Source organism: Urocitellus parryii, chromosome 9 (genome assembly GCF_045843805.1).
Source record: "Urocitellus parryii isolate mUroPar1 chromosome 9, mUroPar1.hap1, whole genome shotgun sequence".
Taxonomy (NCBI): domain Eukaryota; kingdom Metazoa; phylum Chordata; class Mammalia; order Rodentia; family Sciuridae; genus Urocitellus; species Urocitellus parryii.
The window spans coordinates 135,349,855-135,371,314 of record NC_135539.1 but is presented as its reverse complement, the minus strand read 5'-3'; the positions used below and the strand labels follow the sequence as shown (position 1 = coordinate 135,371,314).

At 34.4% G+C, this 21,460-nt stretch overlaps 1 protein-coding gene across 1 annotated transcript in view; it reads left to right on the top strand.

Moving 5' to 3' along the window:
* The window catches only part of Ralgps2 (Ral GEF with PH domain and SH3 binding motif 2), a 149,503-nt gene that overhangs the window by 26,982 nt on the left and 101,061 nt on the right, over positions 1 to 21,460 (top strand). The window contains exons 2-4 of the mRNA XM_026388514.2: positions 8,662 to 8,800; positions 15,964 to 16,068; positions 17,290 to 17,340. Of these exons, the coding sequence (XP_026244299.1) occupies positions 8,744 to 8,800; positions 15,964 to 16,068; positions 17,290 to 17,340 (213 nt within the window). The 5' untranslated portion in view covers positions 8,662 to 8,743. The remainder of the gene's footprint in view (positions 1 to 8,661; positions 8,801 to 15,963; positions 16,069 to 17,289; positions 17,341 to 21,460) is intronic.

Below are 21,460 nucleotides of genomic sequence, written 5' to 3'. Positions count from 1 at the left end.
ACTGTGCCTATATTTAATATAAATTTGAATGGACTGTGCTTTAGTATTTATAAATGATGAACTCAAGTTTCTGAAATTAAACTTTTAATTTGCTATAGTCACTTCATTATTTTTAAACTTTTCTTTACACTTTGAAGAAATAATATGTGCTTTTTAGAAGATGGTGAGGTACATTATATTTTGTTTTTTGCAATGCTGGGGCTCACACCCAGGGCTTCATGCATGGTATGCAAGCACCCTACCACTGAGCTACATCTCCAGCACCAAAAAGTATGTTTGTTTCTGTCACTTTCTCAGGAATTGATCCCAGGGGTGCTTAACCACTTAACCTCATTACCAGCTCTTTTTGTATGAGACACGGTCTTCCTAAGTTGCTTAGGACCTTGCTAAATTACTGAGCTGGCTTTGAACTTGGAATCCTCCCAGGTTGATGGGATTATAGGTGTGTGCCACCATGCCCAGCACAAGGTACATTTTAAGTGGGCCAGTTTTTTTCCATTGTCTTTAGTATTATACACTTTACTTCAAGTAGATATTAAGATGGTTACATGATAAATGAAAGTTTTCTGTTGTCATCTTCTAATTTCAGATGTTAGCTTAGATTGTTTTGAAACTCATCTTTCTCACACATCTTGATTAAATATAAAATCTGCAAAATATAAATAGATGTTAAAGTTAAACAATAATTTGGTAAGTGATTTAGTGAAATGGGAAATGATTTATTCTAAATGTGTGGATTAATTTCAACATTATCAACTTTTTTCTTTTGCAACTTGGGTAGTGTGTGAAATTGCTAAACCTGTCATTATTGTTGGCTTACAGGGATGGAAGTTTCTCCAGATCTCATCCTTTTTTCTTACAGTTTGGGTGTGTTCTTTCCATGTGAATTGCTGCTGCTTAAAAATTTCTTTCTATCCTTTTATTAAGATTTAAGTGTACGTTAGGATATATTTTAGTTCTATACTAATTAATGATTCTTTAATTTTAAAGAATTAATAATAATTTCAAGTTGTATATTTCTGAAAAAGTTTATAAAATAACATTTGCATTTAATCTGTACAGGTTAAAACCCCTTCTGATTCCAAGCATTTTGAATAGGGGGTATACAGCCTGTTCTTAGAAATCAGTCAGTGGATATAGAGTGGTGTTTCTCTCAAGGGGCTTCTCATCATTACATCAGTGATTTAGTATTGCATACTGTAAATTTTAAAAATATTTTTAAATTTGTAAATTTATATTTCTGTTGTTGTTCTGACTGAATACTTTATTCAACGTAACATGCTTGGTTAGTCCTGAAGTTGGCTTTCTGTGTCCCATGTTTTTTCCACTGCACTGCTTTCTCTGTCCCTTGGGCATAACAGGTGGTGAGGATTGTTCATGAATTAATGTGAATTACTTAATTTTTTTCAATATTATCTATCAGAAATTGCCATTTCCAAGTGATGAAGGATTTGAATTAGGACTGGTGATAGAATAAAGGTGATTGAAGTTAAGGTGGTAGAATGTGAGCATGAGGTTTTATACAAATAGAAGACTAGAAGAAGGTCCTAAAGAGACTGGAGAGGCCTGGTGGGAAGGGTCCTGCTCATCACTTCAGATACTTTCCTGTCTTTGGCAACAGATGGGAAAATATTGTTTACTACTCACCTTCCCTAAATTCCTAGCTTGTTAAGTCTTTAAAGATAGGTATTAGTTTCCTAAGATCATTTTCCTACTCATAATTTTTTTTTTCTGGGGAAAACTGGGTATTGAACCCAGGGGCTCTCTACCGCTGAGCTACATGTCCAGCCCTTTCTATATTTTGTATTTTATCTCTAATTTGCCAAGCTGTCCTGGAACTCACCGTCCTCCTGACAGGCTTGTATCACCACACTCGGCCCTACTCAGAAAACTTAATGATTCTAAATTCCTCTACTTGGCACTTGAAATTCTTCCACAGTCTGGTCCTGTCACTTCAAGCTTTACCGTAGCTCGTCAGAAAGTTCTTCGTATTTAGCAGGCCAATGTTCCACGTTACATTTTCTCTGTGTACCATATTTGATTTCCTACTTCTTCCTTCTCCTTGCCATATTTAAACTTAATCAGAGTAGGAACGAACAACTTTGTAGTCCCCCTTTCCATCTTTCTTCTCTTTCTTCCTCTCTTCCAGCTGTCCATCCCTCCTCTCTAAGCTTAGGCAAGTTGTCTAGCCTCTGATCTCTAAAAAGGGTATGTAATGTTATTACCTCATAGGTTGAAGAGGAGTTGAGGTATTTTTAAGGAAAAGGTACTTAGTGCATGGCCTGATAGCAGAATGTACCCCATAAAGGTTAGTTTTTGTTAGTGTGCTGTGTTCCAGTGCATAAAATAAATGATAGAATTTTCTAGGAACAGATTAATAGTTCATCTTTTATATAATATTTTATCTTTTATATGTATGTTATATAAGAAGAATGGTATTTTTACAATGTTATGAAATTAATTTTGAATTTTTAAAAACATTGACAGTAATTTAAAATATTAATCATCTCAGAAATCATGATTGAGACAATTGTTTTTACACCTAACTTTACTTTTTACTGTTGTGAAAGTAAACAGAAACCAAGATAGGTGTTTCTTTTTTTTTTTTTTTTTTTTTGCTTTTGAACATTATATACTACTCTTTATTTTATCTGATTTTTTTCAAACATTTTTATTTTTAATTAACACATATTAGCTGTACATATTTATGGGGTACAGTATGTCATTTCAATACATGTACACAATGTGTAATAATCACATCAGGACAATTGGCATATCCATCACCATGTAAGATATTCTTAATTGCTCACCATGTAGACTAATTTTGTGGTTTGTTCTTTCTTTAAGAATGTTTAAATATTGCCTTTCTTTCTTTATTTTTAAATATTACCTTTCTTTCATTCTTTCTTCTGGATTTCCTCTTAGATAATGTTAGATCTTATTCTGTTTCTCATTTCTTTGTAATCTCACATTTTCCATTTCATTAACTCTTTGGAATTTTTATATAATTAAAATTTTCTGTTTAGTTCACTTCATGAATTCTTTCTTCATTGGGATTTAATCTAATGCGTAATTTTCCAATAAATGTATGTTTCTTTTTTTAAAAAAATTTCTTTTACAAATGTTTGTCTTGCTTTATCATGTCCTGTTTTTTTCCATTTCTTACCTCCTATTTCTTATACTTTTTCATTTGAAATTCTTGGAAAGTAATCCCAATAATTGATGTTTCCTGTCTCACAGTAGGTTGGTAGCTTATAGAGTTTATGATATTTTTATATTGAGTTTGTCAGTGGAGCTTCATTTGTGGGAATCTCACATTACCCAGTTTGAAAGGCACATTCCTCTCTTAAATTTTTGTTCCCACCACCTGCCTTGGCTTTGAGCAGTCTTGCTGGCTTGTAAACATATTTTGTGTGAATTTCTTGTCTTGAAGGTCTTGAACCATTCTGGTAAAAAATTCAAAATCTGTGTCTGTGTGGTAACATGCCCCAGAAGATGGATTTTTGGAACAGATACTTTCTTTCAGCCATGTCTAGTACAGACAACTCACCTCATCTTTCTATACCAGATATATTTTTCCCCCTAGAGCCTCTTAGCACATAGATGGGGTGGGTATGCTTTGAACTATTGGGTTATGTAGGGATGTGGCAGGAAGGAGAGGGCATGTGTCTCAGTTCCATTCTTGTCTCTTGGTGACCTTGTTTTTTTCTTTCCAAATAGTATAAAACTTCAAGCCCCTATCCTAAATTTCTCTTGGAGCTCAGTTTTACTTGATTTTTGTCAGCTGTATTGCTCAAAGTAGAAATTTTCACCACACTGTGTTAAATCTTTTGTGTATTGATTATTTGATGGCTATTTTCCCTGTACTTTTATGGTTAATCTGGCATTTATGAATGATTATAGTGTTTATTCCTTCATTCTTTCTTTGAACAGATACTTATTAAATGGGTAATTTAAGTCCAGTACTATGCTATATATGTGTCTGAATGCAAGATGAAAAACAATGGGTTTTTGTTGGTTTTTAAATATGGATCTTTAACTAAAATCAAGGAAGTCAAAGATCATTAAGGAAAGAGAACATAAACAGTGTGGAAATACAGGAGTAGACTTTGACGAAAGAGCCCTGGAAGCACAAAGGTGGGAGGCTAATAAACTCTTTGGGAGGTGCAGGCAGGGAACAGTCTATAGCTCCAGACTATATGTCTCATTTCAACCTCTTTTTAAGTTCCTGTCTTAATAACTTAAACTTTTCATAGTGGCAAATAGCAAAGATAATTTTGCTTAGTCCTGTACCACTAGTGGTTTTAAGAGACAACTGCTTTATCAAACTTTTGTCCAAAAAGCTTAATAACTATTATGGCAAAACCAAAATCTTTTCTTTGTTATTCCTCAGCATTTCTATGGCTAAATTTTTTTTTGGTGGTGGTGATGGTCAGGTTTACCAGGGATTGAACCCAGGAACACTTAACCACTGAGCCACATCCCCAGCACTTTTTTATGTTTTATTTAGAGACAAGGTCTCACTGAGTTGCTTAGGACCTCATTAATTTGCTGAGGCTGACTTTGAACTCCGTCCTCCTGCCTCAGCCTCCTGAGCCACTGGGATTACAGGTGTGCACCACCACACCCAGCCAGCTATAATTATTGAAAATAAAGTACTGGGGAATTTGGGACTAATGCCTAATTTTCTTAGATTAAAAAAAAAATGGAGAAGGCCGCATAATCTTATCTGCTATGTGCTAAAATGGGCTTGTCTTAGTGCTACCATACACAGGCCATTTATTTATGTCTTTGAATCTCCCATGAATATCCTTTAAAGTGTACCTTTAATTTTTGTTTAAAAATTAATATCAAAGGAAAGGAAACTTTGTAGTAACTTTTAAATATTTGTGTTGTAATTATGTTTTACCCTATGTTCTTTTTTCCTCTTGAAACTTTATAAAAATATTATCCTGAGAAGATTAAGTTTCTGTTATTTAACCTGTCACTGCTGTTCTCCTGTTTCTTATAACTGTCCATTTGAATTGTTATTTTTAAATTTGGTTTATTTTTATTTATTTTTTGAGATAGGTTTGCTGTTTTTGTCAAAGTTGGACTTGAACTCCAGGGCTCAAATGATACTCCTTCCTCAGCCTCCCAAATATCTGGTTACAGGCACACCACCACTCCTTGCAAATTTGTTTTTGTTGATGGTGGTGGCAGTGTTGGGGAATCTAGCCTAGGGCCTTGTGCCTGCTAGTCAAGTGCTCTCCATTGAGCTATGTCTAAAAATACTCAGTTGTATTTTTTAAAAGTAGTTATATACAAAGGCATTGAAGTTGCGTCTGATTTTCACTATTGTAAATAATGCTTGATTGAGTAGTTCTGTATAGAGTTTTGTTTTTTTGTTTTTATCTTTTTTTTACAGTTTTGATAGGATGAGTTTCCAGGACTGAGATTTTAGACCAGACCTGTGCATACTGTCCAAAAGTTTCCAGTTAATTGCGTTCACTACCAGTTTACTTATAGTTGTTGCTTAACTTTTCTAGAGTATATCTTGTAAAACTCTGAAATCCTTAGCATAATCGTGATGATGATTATGTAAATTATTTTAGAAAAGACTTTGCAGCTGGTACTGTGAAATAAGATTAAACTGACTAGTAAGAAATTTTTGCTTTGGCTTACCCCTTGTTCATTTATAAAAAGGCCTTGGTTTTTTGAGGAGGCAATGAGAGCAAGCAGTTAGGGACCGAATGATTGTGCCTGCAATTTGACAATCTAGTTCTGTGAATTTGAGAAGGAAGAATGTATGCTTCAAGATTTCCTGATCAGGGATGTTGCTTAGAAAGAACCAATATCCCTGCTTTGGTAACTATCTTAAAAGTTGAAAAGAGAGTGAGTAGAAACTAATGAATTTTAAAATAGATGCTGTGATGTTGATAGTCATTATGAATGATTGTGCCATATATAATGCTACGAAAAATAAGTTTAAAAAACTAAGGTTAAGGGCTGGGGATGTGGCTCAAGCGGTAGCGCGCCTGTCTGGCATGCGTGCGGCCCGGGTTCGATCCTCAGCACCACATACAAACAAAGATGTTGTGTCTGCTGAAAACTAAGAAATAAAATATTAAAAAAAAAAAACTAAGGTTAAAAAATAAAAGTATGTATTAATTTGATAAATTTGTCTGAGACACGTACTAAAAGAATAAACCCAGGTCACCCTTGGAGCTTGCAGTGTTTAAATATGAACCCTTTGTACTTCACCATTATTAAATAAAATTGACATGTAGTATATTTGTCAATAACTATGAGTAATTTCTTTAAGATATACTATGTTCTGTTTTTTTTTTTTTTAAACACGTAATAAACTTTAACGTGACCTCCAGTATCATGGAGTATTTAACAGTTTAATTAAAAACAGATGGAGAAAAGTTGATTATGATTGGAGCTTGCAAATATATTGTTATTATTCCCAGTCTGCATTGCCTTTTTTCAGTATATAATAATAATAATTAAATTTACATATTTAATAGGTAAAGATACAATTCCTTTAACCATGAAATTAAGAATCTTTTAGCACTAGGGGGCACTCTTGATTTATGAATTCATGTCATACTTAGTCTATGCATAGAATATGGAATGAGATGAAATTATTTGAAAACATTTCATTGCAAACTGAATGTTACTGTCAAGAAATTAGAATTATCAAGCCAGTTTTGTGTAACAGGGTGAACATAAATTTATCATTAACAGTGTTGTCATAGGTTAATGATGCTTATAGAATATTACAGATAATATCCATTGGATGAAATTATAGTATTTCTGTGCTTTATTCATTTCCTATTGATTTTCTAAATGTCTTTGAAATGGTTTTAAAACCACCATTATTTCAAACATTTTTTTTTTTAATTCTAGCACAGTGTTTTCTTCTTGGGTACTTAGGCAATCTGAAGAAATGAAGACAAATTTAGGATGTGACTGAGGAGTGTTATTATTAGTAGTAATTTTTAAGTATTTGAAAACCAGGGGTAGGTTTTGCTTCATTTAGGAAATAGATTTGGCATTTTTATTCATTGGCATTTACAATTAGGATTTTAGCAACTTGTCACCAGTGTGTGCTTGCCAGAGACATATTTCTAAGGTTTTGTCTTTTTTATTTAGAAGACTCCATTGAATTTAAACTTTATGTAGAGTAAGTATATGGTAACAAAAAGTCTGCATCATGGTAATGGCATTCTTGTTAGGGACCAGCACTTGTTTTAGGTGCTTTTGCATATATTAGCTTGTTTATCCCCAGGACAACTCTGTCAGGTAGGTATCTATTGTTATTCCTGTTTTATAGATGAGGAAATAGCAAGGAAAGTTCAAGTTTGCTGGGTTTATATAGGCAATCTTGTTCTAGGCTCTGTGCTTTTCAGTTGCTATCCTACATTGCTTTTTTAGAGAAAGTAAGTTTAGTATTGAAGGAATTGCTATTGACATTGTAAACTTAGTCTTTAAAGTAGAATACCTAAATTATAGACACTTAACCATTCTATTATGAAAAACATTGTGGAAATTTTAAAAGGGTCCTTCAAGTCCATTCAACTTACAGAGAGGAGAAAATTTTGTCAGAGAGGTTAAGTTAGCTACTCAGTGCTGTACGGCAAGTTATTTGTGTAAAGATAGTAGTACCTCAAGAAAATATTCTGACTTCCAGTAAAATAGAAAAAATACAGTATTATGGAAAAAATATTTAATATTGATGGTTTGTTTCTTGTACTTGGCTCGTCATTTACCCTTTTTCCAAGAGGTTTTATTTCTTGTATTACGTGGGAATAATAATAGCATTATTGTTATGTTGTATTATACAGGTATAATATCTTCACTAACTAATGTTCTTGGAAGCTGTGAAATGAGATAATGGATTGAGGGTATTCATAAACCTTAAAGCCCTATAAAATAAACATGTCATATTTTGTGGTATTTTTATGACACATTCCATATTTTATTTTTCTGTGTTTATAGTACCTTGGTCCCCAACGATCTACATCACCAGGAATGAAAAGCTTAGCCGGGCATGGTGGTGCATGCCTATAATCCCAGTGGCTAAAAGCTAAGGCAGGAGGATCACGAGTTCAAAACCAGCCCCAGCAAAAGTGAGGTGCTAAGCAACTCAGTGAGACCCTGTCTCCAAATGAAATAAAAATAAGGGCTGGGGATGTGGCTCAGTGGTTGAGACCCTGAGTTCAATCCCCAGTACCACAAAAAGAAAAGAAAAGCTTATTCAATATTTTCTATTTAGAGGTGCCATTAGATTTTGAAATTTTTATTGTGTAGGGCATCCATTACTTTGCCACATGATTTTTATACTTAAAACTAAAAAAAAAAAAAAGTTATTTTATTCTCACATATTCCACTTAATCAGTGAAAAGTGATGCTTTACTTAGGAAGAAAACATTAACAACTATTGAATACTACCCATCTGGTGTTTCTGATTATTTGAAAATAGCTTATAGGATTGTTCTCATGTTCTCAATCTGGATTTAGTGGCTTAGCTAAAATAAAAGTTCAGCAAATGGAGTTCAGCAAAGATGAACTATTTTGTTCCTTAGCATAGTGGGTAGGCATGGATTGGTGTTTTTGTAACTTCAGGGAAGATTTTTAACTTTTCTATCTATATATATTTTTTTTTTTCTGCAGACATAATGTATTTGTGGCCTTGGACATGAAGTAATCAGTCCTCTGTTGCTGTAAACATAGGGTGGGGACTGATGAGGGAAGCATGGACCTGATGAACGGACAGGCAAGCAATGTTAATATCGCAGCTACTGCTTCTGAGGTAAGCCATTTTACAAAACCTCACTGTAAATTTTCTCACCTGCCTTTTCTGATTTTTCATTCACTGTGGTTGGTTGCATTTTTAAATTAGAATGTGAGATAAAGAGCTACGTGTTTTTAAGAACTTGCAGTTTTGTCATTCATGTATTCACTGTTCATCCTAGAAATAGTCCTCATCTATTTAAAATACTTGAAAGATAATAATAAGAAATGATTACTTGAAACTTTCTTTTTAGGTTTAATTTTAGAGGAAACACATAATTTCCTTTTAGAGTATTCCTACTTTATGTGAACCTTGGACAATAGTGAAAGTGAGGCAAAGAAAGATTATTTATTTGGAATCACTGAATTTTTGGACATCATACAGAGCACTGATTTCAAGCCTGTTGAAGGAGATCAAAGAACTCTTGGACTGGACTATTAGGCTTAGTCTGATGAGGCAGATGGAGATGAATACTGAACCAGGTGTTCACCTCTCTAATTAGTATATTGTGATTTTATTTCTGCTTCATCTTTTTCTTTTTTTGCCTGCCTACAAATCTAGAATACTTACCTTAGTAGTTTTAGCATTTGTCTCCTATGTTTCTCCTTCGTTTTTCTCCTATATTGGAGAAGACCAACATTTATGACTCTTAACACTTTGTTCTCAAAGTATTTTAATAACAATTAATAGTCTACCACCTTTAGGCTATTAGTAGTACCACAGTTCCATAGCTACCTACACTTAAATCTTTAAGTTCTTTTATCTACTCCCTTTTTCTTGGCCTGCCACAACCATTTTCTTATCCCAGCAGAATCCACTAGCAAAACAGAAATTATGATCTTAAGTGATGTAATCATGGGAGTGACATCATATCACCTTTGCCATTTTCTTTTTTTTTTTTATTGGTTGTTCAAAACATTACAAAGCTCTTGACATATCATATTTCATACATTAGATTCAAGTGGGTTATGAACTCCCATTTTTACCCCAAGTGCAGATTGCAGAATCACATCGGTTACACATACACATTTTTACATAAACCTTTGCCATTTTCTACTAATTAGAAACAAGTCATGGTCCTGCCCACACTGAAGGGGAGAGAATTACACAAAGGTGGGAATCCCAAGAGGTACAGATCCTTGGCAACTGTCTTGGAGCAGCCTATTCACCAGACTTTGGCTTCATCTCCTTATTTCTACTATTACCATCCTAGTTTGGTTATTTATGATTTCTTGTCTAGATTATTGCAGCAACTTTTCAGTTTAGTTTTGCATTACTATTCTCTATTGTTTCTGTTCCATTTGTTTGAAATTTACCATTAACATTGTTAAAATAAAGTTTTTAAACTTTTGTCTTATCCCCAAACTATTGGTAGTTTCTCATTGCCTACTAATAATATTAGAATGCCCCCACAGCCATTCATTATTCAATATTTTCTGCAGAATGGCTCCCAATTTTATTTCTAATGGATTTAATTTCTATTTGAAACTTCTGTTGAAAATACTACATTTTAAAAAATGTTTATATAAATCATTAGCTTTGCCTACTTCTGTTCTAAATTTTCCGTCCGGAATTTTTCTTCTCTTTCCAATGTGTCCCTTTCCTTACTGCACAAAAAGATATTGTCTTTTGAAATGTATTTCAAACATTGTAACTTTTAATAAAAGCTTTTCTAATTCCCTAAAAGGTGGGAGTTTTCCTGTTTATGAAACTATCACTTTAAAAAATCTTTAGGCTTTTTGTTTTGTATAAATGTATACATAACTTTTCTTCCTCCTTGAGGCAGGAATTATATTGTTTATGTATATTTACTTAGCATATTAGAAATATATTCATTTTTTCTTCTATTTATCTATTTTTTAAAAAATTTTTATTTGTTGATGGACCTTGATTTTATTTATCTATTTGTAAGCAGTGCTGTGAATCGAATCCAGTGCTTCGCACATACTAGGCAAGTGCTCTACCACTAGGCTACAACCCCAACCCTATTTATCTATTTTTGATCAGTGCTTTGTAGATACATTTGAAGATGGATTTCACTGTGGTGTATTTATACATGCACAGAATAATTCTGTCATTCATTCCACATTTCCTCCCCTTTCCTGTCCTTCCTCTCTCCCTCTCAGTCTCCTTCTTCTTCACCATTGGTATTCCCTCTATCCTTATGGTTTCTGATCATTACTTTTCCTTTTTATCTCTTTCCTTTAATTCTAGATTTGACATATGAGAGGAAACATTCAATGCTTGATTTTCTGAATCTGGTTTGTTTCAGTTAGCATGATGTTCTCCATTTCTCTTCATTTACCAGCAAATGCCATAATTTCATTCTTTTTTTATAGCTAGGATAATTCGTGTGTGTGTGTGTGTGTGTGTGTGTGTAAAATGTATTTTCTTAATTCTTTCATCTGTTCATAGGCACCTGAGAGATTCCATACTTGGCTTTTGTGAGTTGTGTTCCTTAAATATTGATGTGGGTGTATCATTGAACTTTTTAGAGTCCTTCTGAATAGGTATCAAGGATTGGGATAGCTGGGTCATATGGGGGTTCCATTTGTAGTTTTTTGAGGAGTCTCCATACTGTTTTTCAGAGTGGTTGTATTAATTGGCATTCACATCAATTTTTGAGTGTGCCTTTTCCCCAACACCCTTGCAACATTTATTTGTACTCTTGATAATTGTCATTTTGCCTGGGATGAGAGGAAATCTCAATGTAGTTTTAATTTACATTCCCCTGATTGCTAGAGAGTGGTAACATTTTTTCTATATTTCTTGGTCATTTGTGTTTCTTCTTTTGAGAAATGTCTGTTTAGTTCTTTTGCCCATTGTTGTCTTCTTCTTCTTCTTTTTTTTGGGGGGAGGGTTAAGCTTTTTTGAGTTCTTTTTATTTTCTAAATATTAATCCACTGTCAAAGGATTAGCTGGCCAAGATTTTACCCCATTCTGTAGTCTCTTCATACCGAGGGGAGCTTTACCACTGAGATATACCTGCAACCCCTTTTATTTTATTTTTTTCTCCGCAGTCTGGCTGGGCACAAATCACAAGCCACTCAAGCAGGAACAAACTTTATTTCCGAACTCCCGCCACCACACACCACCACACACCAACCGGAAATCCCTCCTCTAGCACTTCCCCAACCAACGGGAACTCTCCAGGAATCCCGGGAGAACTCCAAAGTAGGGCAGGGGTCTAATATACAATTGAATACACAGCTTAACATAACCATCATCATCTCAATGGCTCTATGGCGGACTGGGCTGTGGCTCTCAGCATTTTTTATTTTTAGGTTGCTTAGGGCCTCATTAGATTGCTGAGGCTGGTCTCAAACTTTCCTTTGCTATGCAGAAACTTTTTAATTTGATGCTGTCTGACTTAATGATTCTTAATTTTATTTCTTGAACTTTTTAGGGGTCTCAGTAAGGAAGCTGGTGCCTGTGCCAATATGTTGGAGTGTTGAATTTATGTTTTCTTCTAGCAGTTGTAGAGATCTGATCTAATTCCTAAGTTTTTGATCCACTTTGATTTGACTTTTGTGCCAGGTGAAAGATAGGGATCTAGTTTTGCTCCTTTACATATGAATATCCACTTTTCCTAGCACCATTTGTTAAAAAGGCTATCTTTTCTCCAACATGTATTTTTGGCACCGTTGTCAAGTATTAGATGACTGTTAACTATTTGGTTTGTCTCTGTCTTCTACTCTGTTCCTCTGGTTTTATGTCTATTTTGATGCTAACACCATGCTGGTTTTTTTTGTTTGTTTGTTTGTTTGTTTGTTTTTTGCTAGAGCTCTAGTATAATTTGAGATCAGGTTTTGTGATGCCTTCAGCATCTTTTTCTTGCTCAAGATTGCTTTGGCTATTCTGGGTCTTTTTATTCTGCCAAATGAATTTAAAGACTTGTTTTTCTAGTTATATGAAGAATGTCATTGGTATTTTGATGAGGATTACATTGAATCTGTATAATGCTTTTGATAGTATGGCCATTTGGACAGTATTAAATCTGCCAATCCAAGAACATGGGAAGTCTTTTCCATCTTCTAAGGCTACGGTTTTCATCTCCTTAGTGAGATTAATTGCCAAGGTTTTTGTTTATTTTGATTTTATTGTGAATTGGATAATTTTTCTGATTTCTTTTTCAGCAGAAAAAAGGATATAGAAAAGCTATTAATTATACATGTTGATTTTGTATCCTGCTACTTTGCTGAATTTATTACCTCTAGGCATCTTCTGGTAGAGTTTTTTTTTTCAGGGGCGGGGGGGGGGGGGCGGGGGGGGGCAGTTCTAGATATAGGATCAGATCATCAGCAAAAGATAATTTGACTTCTTTTCCTAAGTGTAAACCTTTAATTTCCCGCTCTTGTTTCAACACCTGTGTTGAATAGGAGTGGTGAGAGTGGACATCTTGTCTTGTGACTGATTTTAAAGCAAATGTTTTCAGTTCTTCTCCATTCATTATGATGTTGGTTTTATATGTAACCTTTATAATGTTGAGGTAAGTTCCTTCTATTTCTATTTTCTCCAGCATTTTTAACATGAATGGGTGCTGGATTTTCTCAAAGGCCTTTTCTTGAACAATATTCTTTTAAATCCATTGAGATTACCATATGATTTTTGTCCTTAATTCTGTTCATGTAATAAAGTACATTTTTATTGATTTGCTTACGTTTAATGAACCTCATATCCTTGGGATGAATCTAGCTTGATCATGTATACATTCTTCTTAATGTGTTTTTGAATGTGCTTTGCTAATATATTATTAAGGGTTTTTGCATATATGTTCATCAGAGATATTGGTCTATGGTTTTCTTTCCTTGGTGTTTTTGTACCAGTGATTCTTAGCTGAGAATCCATCTTGTCTTGAACTTTTCTTTGTTGGAAGGCTTTTAATTGCTTTGTTTCATTGCTTGATATTGGTCTGTTTCGGTTTTCTGTATCTTCCTGGTTCAATTTGGTAGGTTATATGTGTCTAGAAATTTGTCAGTGTCTTCTAGATTTTTCAGTTTGTTGGAGTATAAATTTTCAAATGATTTCAGAAGTATCTGTGGTGATATCTCCTTTTTATCATCTCTAATTTCATTGATTTAAGTCTTCTCTTTTGTGGAGTTAATTTTGCTAAGAGTTTATCTTTTCAAAGAATCATATTTTGGGGGTGGTGGTACTGGGGATTGAACCTAGGGGACCTTTACCACTGAGATATACCCCCAACCCCTTTCATTTTTTATTTTGAAACAAAGTCTCACTAAGTTGCTTAGGGCCTCATTAGATTGCTGAGGCTGGTCTCAAACTTTCAATCCTCCTGCCTCAGCCTCCTAAGTCACTGTGATTACAGGCATGTGCTACCATGCCCAGCAAGAATCAGTTCTTTGTTACATTGATCCTTTGTATTTTTTTTAAAAGTGGATTTATTGTGGCCCACAATTTCAGAACTTTTAGTCCATGGTTGGCCTGGTCACTTTTTAAAATTTATTATTGAATTGCTGATAGACCTTTATTTTACTTACTTACTTACTTGTTTATTTATTTATTTATTTACTTATTTATTTATTTATTTATGGTGCTGAGAATTGAACCCAGTGCCTCACACATGCCAGGCAAGTGTGCTACCACTGAGCCCCAGCCCCCTTTGTATTGGTGTTTTAAATTTTACATTCATTAATTTTGACTCTGATCTTGTTTCTTCTTGTTTTGGCACTAGATCATTCTTCCTTTTCTAAGGCCTTGAGGGTATAGTATTAGATTAATTTGGGATCTTTCTATTTTTTTTTTTTAATGTAGGTACTTGATCCTATAAACTTTCCTCATAGAACTGCCTTCATACGGTTCCAGAGACCTTGATATGTTGTATCCCTGTTCTTATTTGTTTCTAAGAATTTCCTGATTTCTCCTCTCATTTCTCCTGTGAGTTATTAGTCATTTATAAGAATATTGTTCAACCCATGTGTTGATGTGGTTTCAATAGTTTTTCTTGCTATTGATTTCGAGTTTTCATTCCATTATGATCTGATAAGACACACAGGATTATATAAGGAGATTTAGATTGTGACCTAGAATATGATCTGTTTGTTTTGTTTTTTGGTATCAGGGATTGAATGGGGCACTTAACCACTGAGCCACATCACCATCCCTTTTTTTATTTTATTTTTTTATGTTGAGACCTTGTCTCAACATAAGTTGCTTAGGGCCTTGTTAAGTTGCTGGAGCTGGGTTTGAACTCATGATTCTCCTGCCTCAGCCTACCAAGCCCTAGGATTATAGACATGAGCCACAATGCCAGCAGAATATTGAGCAAAATATTCTTTTTTAAAAAAACTTTTTTTTTTTAGGTGTAGGTGGACACAATACCTTTATTTTGTTTACTTGTTTTTTGTGTGTGGTGCCTCATACATGTTGGCTAGTGCTCTACCACTGAGCCACAACCCCAGCCCCACAAAATATTCTTTAAATGACTGTTTCGTCCATTTGATTTATCATATTATTTAGGATGGAAATATTTTTATTGATTTTATGTTTGGATGACCTGTTTTGGTGGAAGGGATGTTTTAAAATCACCCAGTATTATTGTTTTGGGGTTTATCTGGGATTTAATGCCAAGAAATATTTTTTTTATATAATAAGGTGCATTGATATTTGGGCCATAAATATTTACTATCATTTAAGTATATTCTGTGAAGTAATTACAGTGACATAATTGCTTAACAACATATTTCTCAGCGTGTACCTCATACCTGACTGTGGATGTATGTTGTTCTCCCCAACTTTCCTTTATACCATTTGAGAATCATTGTAGTATTTTATAAGGCTTTTATTTCTGTAGAAAATGATGGGATGCCTGGATGAAGAAACACACACATATATACACACATACACACAATCAATCAATCTCTCCCTCTCCCTCCCTCTCCCTCCCTCTCCCTCCCTCTCCCTCTCCCTCCCTCCCTCCCTCCCTCCCCCCCCCACCCCCCCAAAAAGTTACTTAATAACCTAAAATCAAAACTTGAGGTTAGATTTCAGGTTGCCTGGGCCCACATCTAGTACTCTTCCAGCTAAGCAGCACATGTTGCTCAGCTTTCTGTAGCCTTTGTTAACATGCAGTTCTTAGTTTCCTCAGTTTTTTAGGTCAGTCTAGGTTCTGTGACATCTGTGAGATAATATTTAAATGTCCATATTTTCTTTCAATTTAACAGAAGAGTAGCAGCTCTGAATCATTAAGTGACAAAGGCTCTGAATTGAAGAAAAGCTTTGATGCTGTGGTATTTGATGTTCTTAAGGTTACACCAGAGGAATATGCGGTAAGCCTTCTGTCTCTCCTGGCTCCAGTTTTTGCATAGAACTTACATACTGATGCTACTGAGTTAGGATTTGTAACCTCAGCAGAGGAGATGGTTAAAGAAGCTGGGTATGGGAATTTTGGGGGAATAGCACAACTGGAACAAGGGGGAGGATGGCATGGAGAAGGTAAGAAGAACTGCCTAGTGTTTTTAGAGCAGCTTCATAAGTTAGACCTTTAGTTTAGTAAGTAATAGGTTATTTCCTTTCATTGCTACCTATGCTATCTTCCCAAGTCAGTTGTACTTTATTGACATATCAAAGAAGTATTTTTACTGTTTGGTAAACAAAAAATTGAGAAATGAAATATGAAGATATCATTAGAATATTGTGACAAGTATCTAGAAAATCTTTTATTTATTAACTGACATATTCATTTATATCTGCTTTAATCTGTTAACAGGATACATTGATTTTTATGATATTGAACCACTCTTGTATTCCAGGAACGAACTGTGCTTGATCAGACCATATAATTTTTTGATATATTGCTAAACTTTGTTTTATATTTATAACCATAACCTTAACTTACAAAGTCCATATAATATGTTGCCTTTTAAATGTAGTATCAGTACTTATTATAAGTGAGGAAGAAAACCCTTTTTGGAGGAGTTACTGGGGATTGAATCCAGGAGTGCTTTACCACTGAGATACGTCCCTAGTCGTTTTTATTTTTATTTTGAGACAGGTTCTTGCTAAGTTGTTAAGGCTGGCCTTGAACTTGGACTCTCTGCTTCAGCCTCCTCAGTCACTGGGATTACCACACCTGCCTAGGAATAAAACCTTTTTATTTATCAATTTTCGATGAGTTGTTGAGGAGTGATAATTTAGTCAGTATTACAATATTGCTCTATGAACCAATAGACATGATTTTGTTTTTGATTTTTTTTTAATGTACATAATTTATTCAGCTTCATATTGATTGTTGTTTTTGATTTTTTAAATTATCTTTATTTTCTAATTTTACCTTATTTGTCTCAAGAAAATACAAATAGCTATCAGCTAAATAGAAATAATTTTATTTAATGGACTAAATAATTTTTAATTATAAGGGCTTTCTGTAAGCCCTTATAATTAAAAATTATTTAGTAATATTTTAGTACAGAATAAATTTTTTTACTTAGAATATATGTCATGTCATGGAGTTCCAAAGAACAGATTAATGTTGGTGTTTTTTATTTCAGGGTCAGATAACGCTAATGGATGTCCCAGTATTTAAAGCTATTCAACCAGATGTAAGTAGTTTTAAGAATGTTTCTTTTTAATATAGAAAATGATAAACTATAGTATCTTAAATGAAGACATTTTAGAAATGTCAAATTATATTTAATATTTAATTCTAAGATGTTTAAAGCTTTTGCCATAACATCTTAACGTTATTCAGGCCTCTGAAACATGGCATTCATAACTATGCATCATTGAATCACAGGTGGAACTGTGTTGACATTTTGGAGAGAACAGAAAGTGTCAGGGAACCACATTTTGACTATATGCAGGGTTGTGTGTGTGTTTAGTATTCCTGTCATTTTCACAACCTGGGCATGGCAGCATCTCCATCTTACTGATAAGGAAACAGGTGACAGTTATCATTGATTTACAGCAGTCTTAGTCCATTTTGTGTTACTGTTAGAAAATGCCTTGTGCATTATAAAGAAGAAAGACTTATTTAGCTTATAGTTTTGAGGGCTGAATGTCAAAAATCAGAGGACACCCTATCTGTTTAACCTTCAGTGAGGGTCAGTTCTTGTGGCTACCTCACAACATGATAGAGTAGTAGAAAGGGAGACCAGCCATGTAGAGCAGGGGCCAAGCACATGGGGTGTCTAACTTATAACATCCCACTCTTTTGAGTACTCCCATACACTTTGAGACCAAAAATTCCTAAGGTGGTACTCTATGACCTAGTCACCTCCCACAGGGTTCTACCTCTTAAAACTTACCTCCTCCCAACACAACAGTGCTGGAAAGCAAGCTTCCAGCACATGAACTTCTGGGGGAACACACAAAAACCATTTCCAAACCACAGCAACAACTAATGGCTGAGACTGGGTTTCAGATTCCAAGAACTGATGCTTTTCCCACTCTTATCAAGTAAGAATATAAATAGTATTGTGTGCCTCAAAATAGTCCTTGATAATCCTGAAATTCAGTAATGTAGCATAGATTGTTTAGCTCTTTAGGGATCAGAATGTGGTCTTCTGTTGTGATATATTACAAATCTATGGTGTCCCTGAACACTACAATGACTGTAATGAGTTCCCTCATACATGTAATATAAATGGTATTAGTCCAGTAATTTTTCAAGTAAGTTACTTAATCACCTATAAAATGAAGAGGTGGGCCCAAATGATTTCTGAGTCCCTGTCATCTCCATAATGTGCTTTCCTAACCTTTTTCTCATAATACAGAAACTTCTCTAAAGAGAATCATTGGATTAGCAATAGACAAAATAATATATTCCACAGATAACATCAATAGAAAATGGTTTTAGTATTCAGATGCCAAAAAGTAAAACCTTAATTTCCTCACCTTTTTGAACAAAACCAAAGAAATGAAATTCTTTATAAAAATTACTTGTTTTTTTTTTTTTTTTTTTTTTTTGGCCCCAAAATTCAGGGATCTTCTCATTTGACTTTTTTTTTTTTTTTTGCCTTTGGAATAAACTGCAATACTTACATTGCTGTTTTCATATGAAAGTAGTGCTGTTCAATGGAAATAGGTCATTTGGAGGTCTAGTAACCACATTATAGAGTAAAAAGAAATAGATGAAGTCAGTTTTAATAATTTTATTTGACCTGTTACATTTAAAATATCATTTCAACTTGTAATCATGATAAAAATTAAGATATTTTGCATTTTTTCTTCTGTATTAAACCTTAGATATTCAGTATGTTTTACAATTACTACACTTCTTTATTCAGAAGAACCATATTTCAAGTGCTCAGTACCCATTTGTAGCTAGGTGTTTGGCTACCACTACTTAAAGACATACACTTCTCTTCTAAGGAAATATTTTGTTTCCCCTAATAGTGCTTTGTGAACCTTAAAATTCCCTTGATTTTACTCCCTCAATATCATTCAACACCAATCTCATTGATTATTTTTTTAACTTTCTACATATCTTATTTATCTCTACTACCAACTCCCCAAGATGCATCTGCTCCTAATTGTATTACTGCAGTTCTCTCTTACCTGATCTATGATGTTCTACTCTGACTCCTGAAAGTAAGTTACTCTTCTCTACCTGGGAGCCATTGTAACCCTCTCTGGCCATGTAACTGTGCTCATGTGATTTCTCTGCTTAAAACACCAGTGGTTTCCTGTTGCTCTGAGGATAAGGATAAACCATCATAATAGAATCTCCAGCTCACTTCATGGTTTTGCCTCCTCCTTCCTTCTCCAAACTTATCCTATATCTTTTCTACCTCTTTTTGCTCTCATTTGCACTGGCCTTCTTTTAGTCCCTCTCACCACTGAGCCTGTAAACATCCTAGTTAACTTGTCTCATCAAGTTTAACTTTCTCAGGTAAGCTTTTTTTGTTTTCCTACAGGCTCTTTTGACACTCTTCTTCATTGTTCTTGTCATTTGCAGTTTTCCATTTTGTGTTGTGATGCAGCAAGTACTTAACTGAATGCCTGTCACATATTAGGTACTAGTTTTCTGATTCAGGTTTTAAGTAGTCTCTCTGACCACTGACCAGGGTGTATGGGAAAGAGCATAGGTAGGGAAGAAGTGCCAGGGAATCACGGAGACAGGTGAGAAATGAAGATAGCTTGGCTCAGGGTGGGAGTGGTAGAGTTAGAAGTGGTCAGCGTATATGCTAGAGGAGCCAAGAGCAATGCCAAAGTTTTTGGTCTTACATCAGAAGCATGTAGTTGGCATCCATTCATATAGAACATAAGGTAGAATGCAGCCCCATGGAGAAAGGCTGGAGGAACAGATTTAGAGCCCAGAGCTGGAGTCGAATGTCCTTATTTCCCATGTCTTTTAGATACGCTGGGAGAATATTCGATTAAGCAGTATGTGCTGGCATATGTTTCCAATCCAGGCAGGAAATATAAGTTTGAGAGATGCCACTGTAGAGAGAGATGGTGTTTAAAGGGAGGATGCAGGGCAGGGGGGAAGCTCCATGGTAGAGCATGCAGGTATTAGCATGTATGAGGCCCTGGGTTCAATCTCAGAATGAATGACTATATCCTCCCTTTGGGGTAAACACTGACCAATATTGGTCTTTATCATTCCTGACCATTTGGCTATCAGAAACAGGACTTTGCCATCTGGCAGAAAAATGTTTCTTAATTTAGTATGAAATATGGAAGACATATCACAGAGTATAATAATTTTTAGGTAAATTTCTGTATACCTAACCAGAAGTTCATCTGTATCCTCCCTATGAGGTAAACACTAACTAATATTGGTGTATATCATTCCTGTCCTGTTAGTTATGTCTCTTCTTTTATGTATAGGTATCCCTTAGTAATATATATTATTGCAGGTTTTAGATTGTTTATATAAATTTTATCTTATGGCTTTTGTATTTGGTTTGCTTTTCATGTTCAACATGGTTGATTAGAATTTACATTGGTACATGTGCTCTAGTGCATTAATCACTGGCTGAGGGGATGAATATCTTTAAATTTATTAAATACTGCCAAATGTTATCTAAAATGGTTGTATAAGTATTATTTTGTCAAGCTATTGCTACTGATAAATTTCATGAAAGATTGCTTAAGCTCTCTATTAGTCTCACGTATTAGTCTCATTAGCATAAAATAGTGTCAATCTCCTTGTGTATGCAGTTAGAATATTGCATTCACTAAAGAGTGAAGAAATTCTTGTTGTTAAATCAAAATTAAACCTCAGATGTTATGAAAAATAGTGGTTGTCTTGTGAGACTGTAACTAGTAAATTTATTTTCATGTTCTGTCCACTATACCAGTTATTAAATCTGTATTAAAACTTAATAAAAGCTATACATACACTTTGTGAAACTACTTGAAAGATCATTAGTTAAGTTGTACCAAAACTACTCAAATCAGAGCCCATTTTTATATATATACAGTTGGCCCTCTGTTTTTCTGGGATTCACATTTATAGATTCAACCAACAAGGATCAGAAATATTTGAGGGAAAATTGAGTTTGTACTGAACACATAACAATCTTTTGTTATTATTCATTCCTTAAACAATACAGTATAACATCTATCAAATAGTATTTGCTTTATATTAGGTGTATAAGTAGTATAGGGATGATTTAAAGTCTGTTGGAGGATATTCCTAGGTTATGTGCAAATACTACATCATTTTATATAAGAGAGTTGAGCATCTGTGGATTTGGGTATTCAAGGGGGAAG